This window comes from Balaenoptera musculus, chromosome 13 (genome assembly GCF_009873245.2).
Source record: "Balaenoptera musculus isolate JJ_BM4_2016_0621 chromosome 13, mBalMus1.pri.v3, whole genome shotgun sequence".
In the NCBI taxonomy this organism is placed as follows: domain Eukaryota; kingdom Metazoa; phylum Chordata; class Mammalia; order Artiodactyla; family Balaenopteridae; genus Balaenoptera; species Balaenoptera musculus.
Genome location: NC_045797.1, coordinates 70,677,648 through 70,697,097, shown reverse-complemented (window position 1 = coordinate 70,697,097; position 19,450 = coordinate 70,677,648). Strand labels below are relative to the sequence as shown.

General features: G+C 48.5%; 1 protein-coding gene across 21 annotated transcripts in view; it reads right to left on the bottom strand.

The window, feature by feature from the left end:
* Positions 1-407: 407 nt before the first annotated feature.
* Positions 408-19,450, bottom strand: part of DTNB (dystrobrevin beta) — a 279,721-nt gene continuing 260,678 nt past the window's right edge. For 4 of the 21 annotated variants that reach the window (XR_005022445.1, XR_005022442.1, XR_005022447.1 and 1 more), the window contains 6 exons: positions 10,841-11,000; positions 9,968-10,057; positions 6,084-6,137; positions 2,899-2,945; positions 2,593-2,627; positions 556-722 (listed from right to left, as the gene is read on the bottom strand). Coding sequence is in view for 13 of the 21 variants with exons in the window: in XM_036873641.1 (XP_036729536.1) it covers positions 9,532-9,665; positions 9,968-10,057; positions 10,841-11,000 (384 nt within the window). In the remaining 8 variants the exon portion in view is untranslated. Of the gene's footprint in view, positions 791-2,592; positions 2,628-2,898; positions 2,946-6,083; positions 6,138-8,014; positions 9,666-9,967; positions 10,058-10,840; positions 11,001-19,450 lie in introns of those variants that run through there. The other 17 variants (XR_005022446.1, XR_005022448.1, XR_005022449.1 and 14 more) reach the window with 13 other exon arrangements.

Genomic DNA, 19,450 nt, shown 5'->3' with positions numbered 1-19,450 from the left:
GAGGGAGGGGAAGGAGGAGAAGGAAGGGAAGGAGGAGGAGAAGGAGGAGGAGAGGGAAGGAGGGGGAGAGGGAGGGGAGGGAGGGGAAGGAGGAGGACTTGTCGGGGCTGCAGTGTAGAGCTCTCTCCCTGCTCCCGCTTCCCGCCTGGGCTGCAGCGCAGCGGCATCAAACAGGGCGGAAGCCTAAGCAGTGAGAAAGGAAGGAGGCTATTTTTAGCACAGTGGCCAGGGTGTGAATGTTGGTAGAACTGAGCAGGGCCTGAAGCTGTCTTTGCATGACAGAGGGAAGAAAACCTGTTGGTTTTTAAAGGTCAAAGGTCAGGCGGAAACTTGTGCCCCCATCCTGGGGAGCACCCCGAGTGCTGGCGAGACGCCAGCAAGAACTCCACCAGGTCACACACACACAGGAGATTCGTGCTGTTTCTTTTCTCTTTTCAACCTCCAGTAAATTCCTGTTGCAGAGATGAGACCATGCCCGGAGGGGAGTGATGAAGATGCTAGTTCATGCAGGACTGGGCGAGGTGGGGGGGTGTGCCCGAGGCAGCACCAGCAGTCCCTCCCACTTCCCACCGTCTGGGCTCCCCTCGCCCCAGCGGGTGGTGACGTCTGGCAGCCTGCAAGCCTGGTCCAGGTGAGCGGCGGAAAGATGGACAGGAATGCGCCTCTGGGGGAACACCTCTCCTTGCTCGCGTCGGTGCCAGCTCACTCCACGTCCCCTGTGCCTGTGCAGGACAGACGCACTGTGACTCCCGGGCACTGCCGAGGGTCTCGGAGCAAAGGCTGCTAACATCTGCTGGGGACAAGACAATGTGCAGGGATGGCGCTGCTGGGACGCTTACCTTTCAACTCAGGACGTGCCAAGAGCGACAGTGCTCACACCCCCTTTTAGGGAAGGGCGCATTCTCTTTTCTGGGGGTATCTCTAGTCTTTGGAGTCCTTGCTTAGGTCACAGGGTCAGGAAATGTTTCCAGGAAAGAACTGTGTTCGCAGTGCAAGGTTTGGAATGTGGTGGTTTCATGGGAAGAAGAATTGTGACTGAGAAGGGCAAAGAGGTCAGAGATGTGCTGAGAAGCACTGAGTGGAAGGGAAGAAAGCCCTAGCCTCATGCCTGAAGAGAGCAGAACTTAAGGGTCCACCTGAGTGTGCAGGCTTTTCATTTGACTCTCCACTAGTCGTGAGTTTCTCAGTATTCCTCCTGGGGTCAGAGGACAGCACTAGGAGCAGAGGATCCAGCTCCGATTCCAGCTCTGGCACCAAGCTCCTGGGTGGTGGGCCTTAGTTTCCTCATGTGCACGAAGAGGGGTGGGCCAGGTGGCAGACACGCCTTTCCTCGTCCCCCAGTTCCTGTGTGCCCTGAGGAGAGGGGCTCTGACAGGCTCCCCGAGGGCAAGTCAGCTCCTGACTGCCTCATGGCTGCGGCAGCCAAGGCCTGCTGTCAGGAAGGGCCTCGTCTGCATGCGCAGTGAGTTCAGGGAGAAGCCCGCCCCAGCCTTGGAGGGTCCGTGATTGCCAGGGCACCGAGAGAATTTCCGCAGCTCGCACTGCCCATCTTTAGCTTGCACGATCCCTGAGTCAGTGGAGGCTCAGAGACAGCAGGTCCTGGAGTGCGAGCAGGACAGAACCAACGGGTTGGTGCAGACGGGGGGGGGAAGGCGGGGGTGTCAGGAAAAGCCCGGAGGCTGCTCCAGGATAAGACTGCTGAGAAGGGCCTGGGAAAGTTCCTTTTCTGGATCATGGGCTGCAGCCCTGGCTTTTCTGCCTGGAAGATCTGTAACTGAGGAAGATGGCCTAACTTTTAAACACAAGAGGTGGGGGAGGGGAGGGAAGAAAAGACTGAAAAATAAAGAGAAATCTCAAGGCTGCACCAAAGGCATCTATCCTTGAAAGAACCCTTCTCTTGAACAGATTAGTTGTCCAATTATTTTCGTCCCTTCCTTTCAGTGTGCAGCGCATGTCCCGAAACTGCAATACCTTGGAACTGGAACTAGATAAAAGTTAAGGTCCTGAGATGGGAAAGTGTGAAAGACTAATTCCTAAAGGCAATGGGCATTTGCCTGTGAGGAAATCTGTACTTCTATCAATTTGTTTTAGGAGGTGAGAAGGTGCAGCTTGGCCAGGCATCACGGGAAACGACTTGGTCGGCTTTGCAGAGTCATCGTGACCCTGAGCTGGCTGTGGTGTGGACCCCCAGAGAGAAATGATAGTGGCTGGGGGAAATCAGGAGCAAGGAGGCAGCGGCAGCCCCAGGAGTGACCTCTGACGCCCGCTCCCAGAGCCGGTTTCAGCCAGCGGCGTCTGGTGTGCCACCTGCATCCCAACACAGGTGACACCAAGGCCTGCCTGAGGCCCAGGCCCGCAGCAGTGCAGGACGGCCCAGCCGGTATGCTGGCGGGGCTGAGCAGAGAAGAGGAGCAGCTGGGCTCGTAAAGGAAACCCCAACTTGGCTCTCACGTGTTGGGGTGGCTCTGGCTTGGGAAGTGTGAGAGAGGAAAGGGCGGAGGGAAAGGGCAGAGGGAAAGGGAGGAGGGAGAGGGTGGAGGGAAAGGGCGGAGGGAAAGGGGCCGTGGGGCGGGCAGAGAGCACCGTACTCACCCGCGCTTCCTCTCTGTCCCGGCTCCTCCGCTAACCTGTGCAGCACAGACACAAACGATATACTGAGGTCACAGTCGGGGTCTCTTCGCCACCTGGATGTTCTCCTGGGGCCTCCCTGACCCATGGGCTCCTGGACTTGCCTCTCCCCTTTTGCTCCTCGTAGGTTGACTTTGCCCGACCAGGTATGAAAACAGAGGGGAGTCACCCAACCTACAACCAGCAACTACAACTGACCTAATAGAGCCATGGAAACAAGTGCCTCTCAGGAGGAGGAAGACAATAATACTAAAATAGAAAGGAAGCTACCTTAAACCTAGGGAGCAGTTACATCAGGGGGCACAGTCTGTGTGGTTCTGAAAGTGAACAAGGTGAAAATGGTTTAAACTATGATAGGAGCAGTAGTTCCTTCCCGCAGACGTATCTGCTTGGGATACTAAATCATACTCTTGTTCACCCTGAAATCTTGAACCATCGCCTGGACCCTCAAAAGCCTGTATCTATTCTCACCAAGGACCACTGCTGTCAGTCTACCAGACACGTACTAGCGTTAAGTGTGCAAACTGGATTTATAGCTCCCAACACCGTGGGGGCAGGTTCTGGGAGAGGTGATTCTGAAGGACACAGGGACAGAAAATGAGGCCGTGGAGTAGCTGAGACGAATTTAGGGCTCTGAAGTAATATGGGGGAAGTTATGTTCGCCTGCGTTTCATCTATATGGTCTTGGTTACAAGTACTGGCCCCTCAAGGTGAGGGGATGCAAAGTGGGATCCAGCGGAGCAGAAGCATTCCCCAGGGGGCAGCCACACAGGCAGCCAGGGTGGGCAGGGAGAGGCCGAGGGAGAGGTGAATGTGGTTGGGAAGTCTGGCTGGGTCGTGAGTTCTTCAAAAGCGCCCATTTGGCTCTCACAGTTTTTGCGCTGAGCAGACTATGCCTGACAGGGTGCTGACCCAGTTGTGTTTGTATTATGTCAGCATGATTTCAACCCCAAAGAAGCAAATCGTTCTTTCTGGTTGATACTTAATTGCCCTCTAATGCCTAGGTGACAGTAGTTACTGCTACCTCAGTCTATAGTAAAAGCTCACGCCTAGATCACAGTGGAGAATCAGAAGGTCCATCCATAAAAACACTTGGTTTTAGAACTATACCCACATAACAGCCACACGTTAGCTACAGGGACATATCCTAGGACCTATACAATGTTGAGAGTCAAACATCCTTTTTAAACCCTACCCATCTCTCACCCCAACTCTTAATACTCTTCCCCTTGGGAATGACACCTAAAAGCCACAGAAACAGAAATTCAGGCATTCTCACGAAAAGATTTCACATAGACATACAAAGCAAGAGGTGCAAAGAAAGAAGAGATGTTGACAGGGCAACACAGGTGCCAAGACAGAGGGCCCTTGAGGGTACCAGGTACCAGACAAGGGAAACCATACCCAGTCCATGTGTGAGACAGAGCCTACATCCAGACTTGAACCAGGTCTAAGGCTAGAGTCTGTGGTCAGGGCAAGGCCCAAGTGGTCAAGGCACAGTCCTCTGTGTGCTTCGGGGGAGTGGGGCAGACTGAGGAAAGGCCATGGGAAAAGCTATTGGGAAGGGAGGGGGGTATAAGGGAAGAGAGGCCAAAGAAGCAGCTGTTATGTCTTCAGCCAAGAACATTCCACATGAATGCCGGGATCTGGTTGGACTGTGTGTGCGTGCATGCATGTGTTTGTAGCATGTGTTTACATAAGCGTAAATCTATCTCTGTGTGTCTCCTCTTCTCTTCACCTCTTGCACTACAACCCTCCTGCCTTCTTCCTAGTCCCCCATCGGTATGCGGAAGTCAGTCTTCTCTCCATTTCTTTGCCGCATTTCTAGATGTTTCAAACACCGCTGCCCTCTACTGCTGACCTTTTGACGGCCATGCCAAATACATCATTCTCAGCAATTCATCATAGCTATCGGCCACTTTCTCCCAGGCCTCGCTCTGACTCACTCGATGATTTCAGCACCTGGAGTATGTTTTTCTTCTCCCCGTTTCTTCCTTGGCAATTCCAGTGTCCTTGCTGACAAACTCCAAAGACCTCACCTCTTATCCACACCAGCCACTATGGGTAAAAGCTCTGGACACCCCCCTCCCAAGATGCTCCCCCTTTCCCATCACAACTTCCTTTCCCGTATCCACTTCTTTCCACCCTTCCTTAAGACTTCTCTCCCTTCACGTGGTCTCGCAGTCTGCTCAGACTAAAGCATGGGCTCTGGCGTTAGAGACACCTGGGCTGAGTCCAGGCTCTGCCACTTACTGCCTTACGTTGTTTAAGCACCCTGAGCCCTGTCTAGAATCCTTTCCTCATGGGGCCGTGGAATCAAACAGGAAGAGTGTGTTACGTGCAGAGCATCCAACAGGGACCCGAGAGAGCTGGGCCGGCTCCGTCGCACGCTCCACAGCCCCCTCAGGGCAGCCGCCCACCTCTCTCCCTGACAAAGTGCTCTCCTGCACACCGCCCTGCTTATTTCCTTACGTTTATGAATCTACTGACATCCCACTACATGCCAGGCACTGTTCTAGGCACTGGGGATACAACCTGAACAAAACAGACCGAAGTCTCTACCCTGTGGAGCTTATATTTTGAAGGAATCCAGCAACTGGACATATTAATACACCACAGAAATAACAGCTAACTCTCAAATGTCCAAAGAGAATTGTGTTATCTGTTCAGGGTAACACAGAAACATGAAGATTAAGAGCATGAAGTTTGGAGTGAGAAATACCTAGTTCAAATCCAATCTTTACCACTTAATAGCTACTTGATCTAAATGTCTCTGAGCTTACTTCCTCATTGGTAAAATGGGGATATCATGATATTACATATCTCACCAGGTTGTCGAGGACTGAATGAGATTATACATGGAAATCATTTAGCACAGCTCTTTTGAACATAAGTTATTAAGAAGGTTTTATATACAATAAAATGAGGAAGCATTACTGTCCCGTGCTGATACCTTTCTCTATTGCTTTTAATTCCTCCAAGAAGCCACAAAACCATTTGGCTATTCTGTCCACAATAATCTCTGCCTTTTCAGAAACTCTTCTTGTACTTATAATCATACACTCAAAGTTCGATGACTAACTTTTCCTGCCACTTCCTTTTATCTCCTATTTATTTTGCATATCTTAATTTTGCTCTCCTAACTATATTATAAACTCCTTGAGGCAAGGGGTCACGTTTGGTGTTTTACTTGTGTCTACTTCCTGTATCCCATCCATCTATCATAGTGTCAGGAAATCAGGAAGCTTTTGTTGATCCACTGACACAACCACTTCTAGGGAAAAACTTGATGGTCAGTTGGGAAAAGTAGGGAGAAGGATCCGTGGGGGTCTGAAAGCTTTGGGGAAAGGTGGCAGCAGGAAGGAAGGCAGAAACAAAAGGGAGAGGGGGATTTCGTTCAGGGGCTAGGGCTCTGGCTCCCATTCAGACTAGGGGTCCTGTGGAGCTGCCTTTACCTCTGTCTTTCCCATTCTGCATCTTCTCTTCTTCTTCCTCTGCACCTTCCCCTGCTGTGAAAACAAGTCCAAGGAGGCCAGTGACCCTTCAGCACAGTAGAAGCATAGGAGGAGGGAGAAGTGAGTAGCTTAGGAGGCTTGGGATGAAACCCTAGCTAAAAGCTCATGGCTTCAGGCCTCCAAGGGTGCTGAAATCACCTAGTCTGCACCCTGTGTGGTCCATGCCCCAGCATCATGTCCCCATAAGCCCTGAGCCCAGAGAAGCAGTGCAGTCTGATGTCACCCACCCAGCTTCTGGCTCTATTGCTGGCTTCTCTAAGTTGATGATATCTACTAGGTATATGGCTAATACCTTGCATTCAGGTTCAAGAAAACAACCATAAAAGTGTACAGCAGGGAATACCTAGATGAACACTGGCTTCCGTTAAAAAAAACCAAAACAAACAAACAAAAAACGGGTTTTAGCTGATGACAAACTTAAAGTGACTGAACAGTGCAAAGTGGCTGTGTGGAAAAAAGCTAATGCCATCTAAGGTTACTTTCCCTGGGGCCTGCTCAGGGAGGTGGCAGAGCTCACTGTGCTGGGGGCGGAGCGGGGGGCAGGGGTAAGACCCCTTGCAATGTGCAGACGTTCTCAGCCCTGGAAACTCACTTTGAACCAGGGCCTTGCAACACTTGGGCACACGGGATGGCCAAGTGAAACCCACGTCACGTGAGGAACGGCTGAAGGAACTGTGACCGGCTGCCTGAAGAGGAGGGGCTGCGGGAGAGCCCCGTGATGTACCATCGAATACTGGAAAGGCTAACATGAGAGGAGGGGCTGGGCTCGCTCTGGGTAGCTTTAGAGGGTGGAATGAGGATCAATTCGCTGGAGAAAGGATGATTTTGGCTCCCTGATAAGGAAGAACTTCCCAGTGAGGAGAGCTGGTCATGAACGAACTCGCTGGAAATATTCAAACAGAGAACTTTTATATCAGGCAGCAAGCTGGATGAAATGACTTCCAAGATCCTTTCCAACTCCAAGAGTCCATCATTTGTGAAAAGATTTCAGAAAAGATGAGAAGGGCAAGCTATGGATATAAACAGTATGCCCACGCTGTACAGAATACATGGACGATAATTTGAGCACCCAATCTCATCCTCATGAAAATCTCGACAGTGATGGTAAAAACAGGTTGGGGACTTCCTGAGGACGCAGTGGTTAAGAATCCGCCTGCCGGGCTTCCCTGGTGGCGCAGTGGTTGAGAATCTGCCTGCCAATGCAGGGGACACGGGTTCGAGCCCTGTTCTGGGAAGATCCCACATGCCGCGGAGCAGCTGGGCCCGTGAGCCACAATTACTGAGCCTGCGCGTCTGGAGCCTGTGCTCCGCAACAAGAGAGGCCGCGATAGTGAGAGGCCCGCGCACCGCAATGAAGAGTGGCCCCCGCTTGCCACAACTAGAGAAAGCCCTCGCACAGAAACGAAGACCCAACACAGCCATAAATACATAAATAAATAAATAATTAAATAATTTAAAAAAAAAAAAAAAAAAAAAAGAATCCGCCTGCCAATGCAGGGGACGTGGGTTCGAGCCCTGGTCCACAAAGATCCCACATGCTGCGGAGCAACTAAGCTCGTGCGCCACAACTACTGAGCCTGCGCTCTAGAGCCTGCGAGCCACAACTACTAAGCCCGCATGCTGCAACTACCGAAGCCCGCCCGCCCTAGAGCCCACGCACTGCAACTACTGAAGCCTGCGCGCCTAGAACCCGTGCTCCGCAACAAGAGAAGCCACCACCATGAGAAGCCCGCGCACCACAACGAAGAGTAGCCCCCGCTCGCCGCAGCTAGAGAAAGCCTGCGCGCAGCAATGAAGACCCGACGCAGCCAAAAAAATAAATTAAAAAAATTAAAAAAAAAACACACAAAAAAACATGTTGGTTTTGGGCTCTTCCACTCACTGAGAAACTGGCAGCCTTGCACGTAAAGGGAGTTTACCTCTGTGTTTGACAGAGATACTGTGCCATGTGTGGGCCTAGTCCATCCACATCTACCATGGACTTCAGGGCTTGGGAGAGTGGAGCATCAGTGAAAGGGGCCCTTGTGGGATTGCAGACATGATCCCTTGTCCTGTGTGGGGATAAGGACAGTATGGTGGTAAGAGCATCAGCTTAATGTTCAGACCTAAGCTCTAGGACCAGCTTTGCCCCTTCAAGCTGTGTAACTTTAGGCAAATCTCTTTTCTGATAATCACTCACTGCATTTCTAAAGTAAGGGGAGTGGACAATGTGATCTCTAAGGTACCTTCCAAATACATTACATGGTTTTGTTAAAACTATCCTTTCTTACTAGGAGAGATTGCTGAGTATCCCCATACCCTTACTTATTATGAAGCTGTTTGGTCTCTATGTGCTTTGTGTTTAATGATGTCTAGTTACCTCCCAAACTAGTGTGATGAGCTCATGAACCACTCATTTTGCACAAACCCTAATACGTGGCCATGAGGCATGAGTGTGGTTAATTTCCATGGCCTGAAATCCCCTAAGAAATTCCCTCCAGAAGTGGGATTTCTGGCATCTGTGGGGAGCTATATTAGGGAAGGGACTTTCTAAGCACCCATGAGGTCATCTCAAAGGTGGTCATCTCTTCTGTTTATGTGTGTGTGGAGGGGAGCAGTGCTTCTAAAAGGGATTGAGAAATGGTACCAGAATGGAGACAGTGTTACTGTAATGCTGCCTGAACAGGAGAACTGGCATCTTAACTGTACAGAAAAAACCAACACAGGCCACACACTTATTCTCTTCTAAATGAAAACAGCAGATCTGAGAGCGAAGCCGTGGGCCAGACCTTGGCCTGGTCCCATGACAACACTAAAGGCATATGCTTTCTCCTACAAAGGTCTGAAGGAGTACACAAGGCTCGCCTTCCCTAAGCGCATGCACAGATGATTTCAATGTATTGTGTTTGAATAAGTACATGTGTCTGAATAGCTCACGGAAAACCTGCTTTATATTTTTATTCAATAGCCTTGTTAAGCTAGTTCAAGGTATCCAAAAGCATTACATTAGGTGGAAAGACACAAAAGAGGGCCATCTGTATGAGTGACCCACAGCACTTAGGAAGGGAATCTGTTTGTTTAATATATAACACGGGAATCTGACCACCATAAAAAAGATTAGCAAAATATCTGACGGCTTCAAAACTGATGTAATCATGGGGATTCTTGAAGACATGCTGACATGGGAATGGCCTTCTATTTCTTCTCTCCTTCCTGGGTATTATGTAAGGGGAAATATGCCATGAGGTAAGGGTCTCTGGAAAATCACTGAAATAGCTAAGAGACAGACAGACTGAGAAAGAAGTCATAGATAAGACTGAACATGAGGAACGAAGGAAGCAACAGACTCAGGTCATGAACTTCCAGTGAAATCAGAGCCTCGTCATGGACAAAAAGAGAGAATAGGGTTTCAAAACCAAATCAAATAGGAGAGAGCAGAAAGGCAGCCGGGAGAAAGTCCAGAAGCTTTTGCAGCTGATGCGGTTCCAGTCATCCAGGAAAGCTCTGGAGCGAGACAGCTGAGCGGGCCTAAGGAAAGAGCAGCTGTGGAGGAAGCACAGATGGAAGACAAATTAAGTGAGGAAGGGGCCTAACTGAGCTGAATTTCTTTAAAGTCGGAATTGTGTTTGCTCCACAGGGCATACTCTTAAGAGGAACCTAAACGTGTGATTATCTCTATGTGATCACGTGTGGGAGAGAGGCTCCCAGGATGAAGGCATCCAGCGCATCCCTGGAAGGCAAGAAGACTGCGTGGTGAAATGAGGGAGACGCTTTACCACGCAGTGAGGCAGCGAGGAGGGCGCGGAGGGGGAGGTGGGAGGCTGGGCGGGCGCTGTGGGCGTCACCTGAGTGGAGCTCCTTCACCAGGGATGACACGGTGCTGGTGATGGAGTCAGCGGCCACCAGCAGGTCACTGCGGAGGTCTCTCCTCGTACCTGAGGGCAGTCAGAGCAGATGGCGATGCCGGGTGGGTCGGGGGGAGAGAGCTGAGCGAACGCCTCGGTCGGCGGGGCCCTGGGACTCAGGGCAGAATTCCTAGGGGGAGATGGGCCGAGCAGCTCTGCCCGCTCCCAGGCCGTCAGGAGCACCGGTACCCAGGTCTGTGGTCCTCCTCCCTCTTCTCTACCTGAAGAGCAGGACCCTGTCAACTCCATACTTCTCAGCCCCAATCAAAGGAGGTGGATTCTAGAACAAGTGCTCAGGCAGGACTTACTCGCCAGCTCCACCTCCCTGCTCTTGTCTCCGCCCCAAGAAGACTTCCTGCGCTGCCTTGTCTTCCCCCAACCACATAACGTCGCTGGCCGTGAGCTCCACGGACAAGGAGGCTTCAGCAAGGTCCCGTTTAGAGTTCCACTCCTTCTCTTGTTTGCTCTAAAGACTTTCCAGGCCAAGCACCCGACTTCGGGAATGCTTCCATCCAGTTCCTCCGGAGGAGGCAAAGCCCAGAGGACAAGGCACTTCCCACAACCCAGAAAAAAGAGCACAGAAGCCCAGGAGGCCTGTACCTCGCACATGTACAAAGCCTGCAGACCTCCCGTTGCAGACCAGCCCATCTAATGAGAAGGGGTCAGCGCTTCACTTATTTTTACTGTATGTGAAAATCTGATCATTTAAAGCAAAGTGCACAAAAGAAAAGAAACTGGGAAAACCTCAGTAGGAATCTTGTCCACGTTTCCAAACCCCCTCAGCGCTCCATTATACTCTGCTCCCGGACTCACCCTGGGCGAAGGCCTCCTGCACGTCCCCGCCGACTCCGCTCAGCGGGTCCTGCGGGCAGTGGGTGGGTGTGGAGCCGGCGGAGGTGGAGCGCACGGGCATGGGCATTGGGCGGCCGCCTCCGTGAGTGGGCGACGTATGCGGCGATCCTGTGGCCTGAGCCTGGGAGAATCAAAGAGATAAAACATGTCATCTCAGGTGCCTTACCTCTTTGAGGAAGGGGAAAGTCCTTTTTTTCAGTCAACCTGAGCCAGCCCAGGGCTTCAGTTCAGCGGTGCAATGCAGTGCACGATCACATTTGAAAGGAAGGAGTCAGGCTGCCTCCAGCACTGGTGAGAGGAAGAAAAGGGAAGGAAAGGGAGAAGGGGAGAGAACAAAGGGGGAGGAGGGAGAAGAGGCAGCGGGAACACTGAAGAACGGACTAAAAGCGAGAGGGAAAGGGGCAGAGGCGCGCACAGGGAGGGGGGCCTTCCAGGTGGACAGAAGGAGCAGAGCAGCTGGTTGGAGGATCTAGGGGGGGGCTGGGGTCACACAGCTGGGAAATAATATACAAACATCTTTGATTTTTGTTTGCAAACACATTCAGGCGCATTATTTCATTTGATCCTCATAACACCTTGTGAGTAGAAGGGGCACATGTTTCTTGTATCCATTTTACAGAAGAAAAACAAGGATGAAGAGAGGAAGAGCTCTGTGTCAGGCTGCACGGCTCGTCAGTGGGAGATGCTGGAACAAGCCCTTCTACTTCAAGGGCAATGACACGTGTTCTGCGCCTCTGCAGCTGCCAGGCCACAGGGAGCGCGCCTGAGTTTGCGGGTCAGGAGTCTAGCTCCAGGCTGTTCCCAGGAGCCCGGTCATCTGGCCCGTCATGCTGCACTCGTCATGCTGCACTCGTCAAGTACACACAGTGAGGTCTTCTGTGAGCCATCCCGTGGGGACTAGGTGAGAATGGACACATGTTTAGTGGAAACCAAACTTTCCTTGTGAGGCTCTGCCTCAGTTTTGGAGAAAGCTTGGAGCAATGGGATGAAATTTTAAAACTCCAGTTAAAGGGAGCTCGCTGAGATTTGGGCTCTGCTGCTCTTCAGAGGAAGGGCAACTGACGTTGGCATATAGACCGGGGTTTTCTTTGGTAGCAAAACTGGGAAAATATAAGCCAAAGTGTGCAAATGAGTTCAAAGGAAGATAATTATCCTTTGGGATCTGGCTCAGAAACCCCACGTACAAACAGAACCTGCCACCTCGAACAGGCTGACAGGCTGTGTGCACAAAGCCCCACCTCAATGCTTCACCCAGTGTGAGCGCCGGACCAAATGAAAATGGTCTGTTCTCCATCGTTCTTGCTTTGATTCACGTCTGTGTGTTTTAATTTGAGAAACTTACAAAATACAGAAAGCTTAAAAGTGGAACATAATAGACCACTCAAATTGATAATATTGTGTCAAATTTATTCCAACCTAAAAACATTGCAGATAAGTCTAAAAGACCCCTTTGACTACTAATTCTTTCCAGTCCCCTCCTCTCTTCCCTTCAGAGGCAGCCACTGTCAAAGGTTTTGGTGTGAAACTTTTTACCTATGTGTACATATGTAATTATGAATAATATATGACATTTCGTGCCTTTAAATTTTGCATGAACGGGTATCATACTGCACATATCATTTTGCAATTTGCTTTTATCATCTAGCATACTTTAAAAAAATGTTCACTGAAGTACAGTTGATTTACAATGTTGTGTTTAATTTCTGCTGTACAGCAAAGTTAGCATACTTTTTGAGATCTTTCCATGATAAAAATAAATATGAACTTAGACCCTTACCTCACATTATATACAAAAACTAACTTAAAATGGATCATACCAAATATAAGAACTAAAATTATAAAACTCTTAGAAGGAAAGATTAGACAATGACTTTTCAGATATGACACAAAAAGTACATACTACAAAAGAAAAACAGATAAATTCGACTTCATTAAAATTAAAAACTATTTTTAAAGGACACCTTTAAGAAAGTGAAAAAAACTCAGAGGATGGGAAGAATGTTTGCAAATCATATATCTCATAAGGGACTTATATTAGGAATATCTACACAATATTGTAAATCAACTATACTTCAATAAAAAAATTAATTAAAAAAAAGAATATATAAAGATCTCTTGGGACTTCCCTGGTGGTCCAGTGGGTAAGACTTTGCGCTCCCAATGCAGGGGGCCCGGGTTCGATCCCTGGTCGGGGAACTAGATCCTGCATGCATGCCACAACTAAGAGTTTGCGTGCTGCAACTAAGAAGATCTGCAAGGAAGATCCCACGTACCGCAACTAAGACCTGGTGCAGCCTAAATAAATAAATAAATATTAAAAAAAAAAAGATCTCTTACACTCAATAATAAAAGGACAGGTAACCTAATTTAAAAATAGGCAAAGGGGGCTTCCCTGGTGGCGCAGTGGTTGAGAATCTGCCTGCTAATTCAGGGGACGCGGGTTCGAGCCCTGGTCTGGGAAGATCCCACATGCTGCGGAGCAGCTAGGCCCATGAGCCACAACTACTGAGCCTGCGCGTCTGGAGCCTGTGCTCCGCAACAAGAGAGGCCACGATAGTGAGAGGCCCATGCACCGCGATGAAGAGTGGCCCCCGCTTGCCGCAACTAGAGAAAGCCCTAGCACAGAAACGAAGACCCAACAGAGCAATCAATCAATTAATCAATCAATCAATAAATCTTTAAAAAAAAAATAGGCAAAGGATCTGAATGGACATTTCTCTAAAGAAGATATGCAAATATCCAATAAGCATATGAAAAGATGCTCAATATTATTGGCCATTAGGGAAATGCAAATCAAAACCACAATGAGCGGGACTTCCCTGGTGGTGCAGTGGTTAAGAATCCGCCTGCCAATGTAGGGGACACAGGTTTGATCCCTGGTCCAGGAAGATCCCACATGCCATGGAGCAACTAAGCCCGTGCGCCACAACTACTGAGCCTGCGCTCTAGAGCCTGCGTGCCACAACTACTGAGACCACGCGCTGCAACTACTGAAGCGCACGTGCTCTAGGGCCCGCGTGCTGCAACTACTGAAGCTCACACACCTAGAGCCCCTGCTCCACAACAAGAGAAGCCACCACAACGACTGTGCACCACAACGAAGAGTAGCCCCCGCTTGCCGCAGCTAGAGAAAGGCTGCACATTGCAACGAAGACCCAATGCAGCCAAAAAACAAAACAAACACAAAACCAAAAAAAACCAAATAACCACAATGAGATACAACTTCACACCCACTAAGATGGCTATAATAAAAAAGACAGATAATAACAAGTGTTGACAAGAATGTGGAGAAATCGAAACGCTCATAAACTGCTGGTAGGAATATAAAAATGGTGCAGCTGCTTTAGAAAACAGTTTGGCAGTTCCTCAAAAGTTTAAACATTGACTACCATATGACCCAACAATTCCACTCCTACATGTATATACTGGAGATAAATGAAAATCTATGTATACACAAAAATTTGTACACAGGTGTTCATAGCAGCATTATATATAATAGCCAAAAAGTGAAAACAAATCTGAATGTCCGGGGACTTCCCTTGTGGTGCAGTGGTTAAGAATCCACCCGCCAATGCAGGGGACACAGGTTCGATCCCTGGTCCGGGAAGGTCCCACATGCCACGGAGCAACTAAGCCCGTGCGCCACAACTACTGAGCCTGTGCTCTAGAGCCCGTGAGCCACAACCACTGAGGCTGTGTGCCACAACTACTGAAGCCCGCGCACCTAGAGCCTGTGCTCCGCAACAAGAGAAGCCACCTCGGGACTTCCCTGGTGATGCAGTGGTTAAGAATCCGCCTGCCAATGCAGGGGACACAGGTTCGATCCATGGTCCAGGAATATCCCACATGCCGTGGAGCAACTAAGCCTGTGTACCACAACTACTGAGCCTGCGTGCCACAAATACTGAAGCCTGTGCGCTGCAACAAGAGAAGCCACTGCAATGAGAAGCCCGCACACCACAATGAAGAGCAGCCCCTGCTTGACGCAACTAGAGAAAGCTCTCAGGCAGCAATGAAGACCCAATGCAACCAGAAAAAAAAAAAGAAAAAAAAAGTGTTGGCGAGGGCATGGAGAAAGGGGAACCCTTGCGCACTACTGGTGAGAAGGTAAACTGGTGCAGCCACTAGGCAAAGCGGCCTCTTTCCTCAAAAGATGAAAAACAGAACAACCATATGATCCAGTAATCCCACTTCTGGGTATATATCCAAAGAAAATGAAAACAGGGACTTCCCTGTTGGTCCAGCAGTTAAGACTCCGTGCTCCCAGTGCGGGGGCCCAGGTTTGATCCCTGGTCAGGGAACTAGATCCCACGTGCCACAACTAAAGATCCCACATGCTGCAACTAAAGAATCCTGCATGTGGCAACTAAAAGATCCCACACACTGCAATGAAGATCCTGCATGCCACAACTAAGACCTGGCACAGCCAAATAAATTAAAAAAAAAAAGAAAATGAAAACAGAATCTTGAAGAGATATTTGAACTCCATATACACTTGTTCACTGCAGCATTATTCACAATAGCTAGGATATGCCAACAACCTAAGTGTCCATCAACAGATAAACAGATAAAGAAGATATGGTATATATGTACAATGGAATAGTATTCAGCCATGAGAAAGAAGGAAATCCTGCTGTGTTATTTATGGTAAGTGAAATAAACCAGACAAAGAAAGACAAACACTTCATGGTATCATCAATATGTGGAATCTAAAAAAAAGTCACACTCAGAAACTGAGAGTAGAAAAGTAGTTGCCAGGGGCTGAGTGGTGGGGGAATAGGGAGAGGTTGGTAAAAGGGTGTAAACTTCCGGCTAAAACATAAGGTCTGAGGATCTAATATTACATGGTGATTACAGTTGGTAATATACTATTGTATAGTTGAAATTTGCTGAGAGAACAACTTAAATGTTCTCACACACACAAAAAAGATAAATATGTGAGGTGATGGATGTGTTAATTAACTAGATGGGGAAATCCTTTCACCATGTATAGGTTTATTAAGTCTCTACAATGTATACTTTAAATATCTTACAATCTTATATGTCAATTATACTTCAGTAAAGCTGAAATAAATATAGAATAAATTATAAAAAAAGAACCTGTGTCTAGAACATATAAAAAAACTCTTGTAACTGAATAATAAGACAGGCAACCCAATTACAAAACAGGCAAAGACGTGAATAGACATTTCATGAAATAAGATATACAAATGAGCTAAAAATTACATGAAAAATGCTCAACACGAGTACTCAGGGAAATGAAAACTGAAATCACAAAGAGATACCACTTACCGACTGAAATAGCTACAATAAAAAAGACTGACAAGGATGTGGGAAAAGGGAAACCCTTGTACACTGATGATGGGACTATAAAATGGTACAACCACTTTGGAAGACAGTCTGGCAGTTTCTTAAAATGTTAAATGTAAACTTACCATATGACCCAGCAATTTCACTCCTGAGTATGTACCCAAGAGAAATAAAAACATATGCTTGGGCTTCCCTGGTGGCGCAGTGGTTGAGAATCTGCCTGCTAATGCAGGGGACACGGGTTTGAGTCCTGGTCTGGGAAGATCCCACATGCCGCGGAGCAACTGGGCCCGTGAGCCACAGCTACTGAGCCTGCGCATATGGAGCCTGTGCTCCGCAACAAAGAGAGGCCGCGATGGTGAGAGGCCCGCGCACCGCTATGAAGAGTGGCCCCTGCTCGCCGCAGCTAGAGAAAGCCCTCGCACAGAAACGAAGACCCAACACAGGCAAAAAATAAATAAATAAATGTAGTCATTAAAAAAAAAAAAAAATCTAGAAAAACAAAATAATATTTAAAAAATAAAAAAAATTAAAAAAAAAACATATGCTCATCCAAAACTTGTACACAAACGTTTATTAGCAACATTTAGTTTAATAGGCCAAAAGTGGAAATAACCCCAAAGTCTACTGACTGGTGAATGCCTTAAAATGTGGTTAATCCATATAACGGAATACTACGAAATCTCTTTTTGATGTTTTTATCCCGGTTTAACTTTTATAATAATTTTCCATTGACAATTCAACATGTTCTATCTTGTGAAATATTCTCTTCTATTTTGTCAGGGGTTATAAAACATTTATTATTATTTACTCTTTCAGGATATATATCTTTTCTTCCCGACTAATTTATAAACCTTAGGAGTCCGGTTTTGTCCAGATAACATTATCACATATTAATCATTGTATTTTGGGAAAAAATCTCCACCTTTCACCCTATAATTATCACCCTCTGCTTTTTTGGCCATTTTTATGGGAGAGGGGGCAAATAATAAAGCATAAAATTCATTCTAGTTTGGAAAGTGCTTATGAGCAATCAGACCTAGCAGATTCAGCCCCAATCCAAACTAGATAAGGAAGCTGGGAAGAAGGTGAGAGAATCTGCAGAGAAGGCAAGAAAGTCTGATGCAGAGGCCTGGCTTTGCAGGAAAGTCCTGAGCCAGCACACTGTGGGATGTAGGAGATCACAGAAGTGGTGGATACTGGCAATGCCCAGGCCTTTCCTGGGCCTTCCCAGGGCTGAGGGGAACAGAATAAAGGTCGTTTCTTGGGTTGCCTGGGCAGCCTCAAGGAAGGACCCCACGCAGCCAATAGCTTCCCATAGGCTGACACTGTGAGAAGCGATGAGCCCAAAGCTGTCTCTCCATCACAGAGGAGTTAGAGCCTCGGTGAGGTCAGGTGTGGACCTTGGATGCTGGGGGAGTCTACGAACTCAGATGCCTCAGCCACCGAATGGAGGGTGCTGCCCACGAGAACCAGGCCTGGCCACAAGCAAAGGACATGATGGCCTCAGCACAGGTCAACCTGGAGCTATGGACACTCCTCCACTGACGCCACAGCACCCAGCAAAAGGCCCCAAGGTGGAGCACTCATTTTGGGTGCAGGAAGGGGGATAAGAATCTCTGAAATGACTGGCTTCAGAGTTTTCCTAGAAACGCCCAGACTAAGTGCCCATCTCAGAAAGTGAGCGCTCAAGAGGGAAATTAAGGCCACTTAAATAATTTTTTTTCCTAAGTATGTGGCCTGTGAAATTCAAATTCACTTCACTGCATGACAGTTATCTGGACAGTTATGCTGTCCAACCCAGCATTAAACATGTGGCAAGTACTCAATAAATCTTGGTGAGACTGGAGCCAGGCATCGCCACCCAAGGACTGAGTGTCACAGTCGTTAAGACCGGAGATGGACAAATAGGTTGCTTTTTAAGAACATGAAGCTGAACCTCTGCAAATATTTTAACAGGAAAATGATGATGGGGAATGAAGTAAGAGGGATGGACAGGGGTAGACAGCCACATGTGGCTAAATCTCTAGGATCAGGAAATGAAACCTACTGCCCACCATCAGCTTGAAAATAATCAGGCCCCCTTCCTGGGATCACTGCCCAGGACATGTCTTCTGAGGAAGATAGAAACCAGACTCCTGACATTGTCTTTGTTCAGAGCAGTAGAAAGAGAAAAGCTCAGACCACTGGGAAGGCATAATTTTCCCCATGGATCTCAAACTTCAGCCCTTGGCTTTAGGATCATGTTGGATTAAAGCAATGCTAGGATGGAGCTGTCAGGAACCCTATGTGCATTCTGGGTCCAGCAGAGCAATGCCGGTTTGGCATCCTTGTGGGGCAGTAAATCCCAAAGGCCCCGGGAGAGGCACAAGTCATAGGTAATCGATATGCAGGTACTTCAGCCAGGCCCGAAGCTGAGGGATCCGGAATGGGGTTGATCTGGAATGAGGCATATGTTGGTGCAACGGAGGTCAACTGACTCTGCTCCTGGGCGGTTTAGACAACAACCATCTACTGAAAGGACTGCACTCTCTCTTGCCTTCAGGCCTCTACTTGCTGTTCTCTCTGCCAGGAGCACTAGCCCCTCTGTGGTGCCTGACCAGCTCCCACTGGTCTTCCAGCTGTCTGCTTCATTGCCACCTCCCTCAGAACCCTGTACAGCCGTAATCTCACCCGTCAAATTTATCTTCCTTACCATTGTGCTTACCACATGTAAAGGCTTAATAAATAGTTGTTAAATGACAATGAGGTGTATCAAGTTTCTGACCCTTTTTCTTCTGTAATGGAAAGCGGGAACACAGCCAGAGCGGGCAATGATCTCCGGGGAGGACTAAATCTGTCGTCATCAATAAAGCTTTATGTGAAATACTTTAACTAGGTAACTAACTGTGGCGGGCAGACCTCTGAGGAGGCCTCCAGTGACACCCTCCCTCCCTGTAGTCGCCTCTGGTGTTATCCCCTCCCCTTGAACGTGGGCTGGGTGTAGTGAGTGACTGCTTCTGATGAATCAGGCCAATGGGATGTCATTTCTGAGATCAGTTGATAAAAGACCATGACTTCTGTCTTGTCCACACATACTCTCTCCCGCTCTTGCCCCTGCTCATGCTAAGGAAGCCAGCTGCCATCTTGTGAGCTGCCCTGTGGAGAGGCCCACCTGGCAAGGAACTGAGGGTGCCTTCCGGCCATCAGCCGGCATTGAACTGTGGCCCTCAATCCAACAACCCACGAGGAATCCTGCCAACAACCACGTGACCTGTTGAG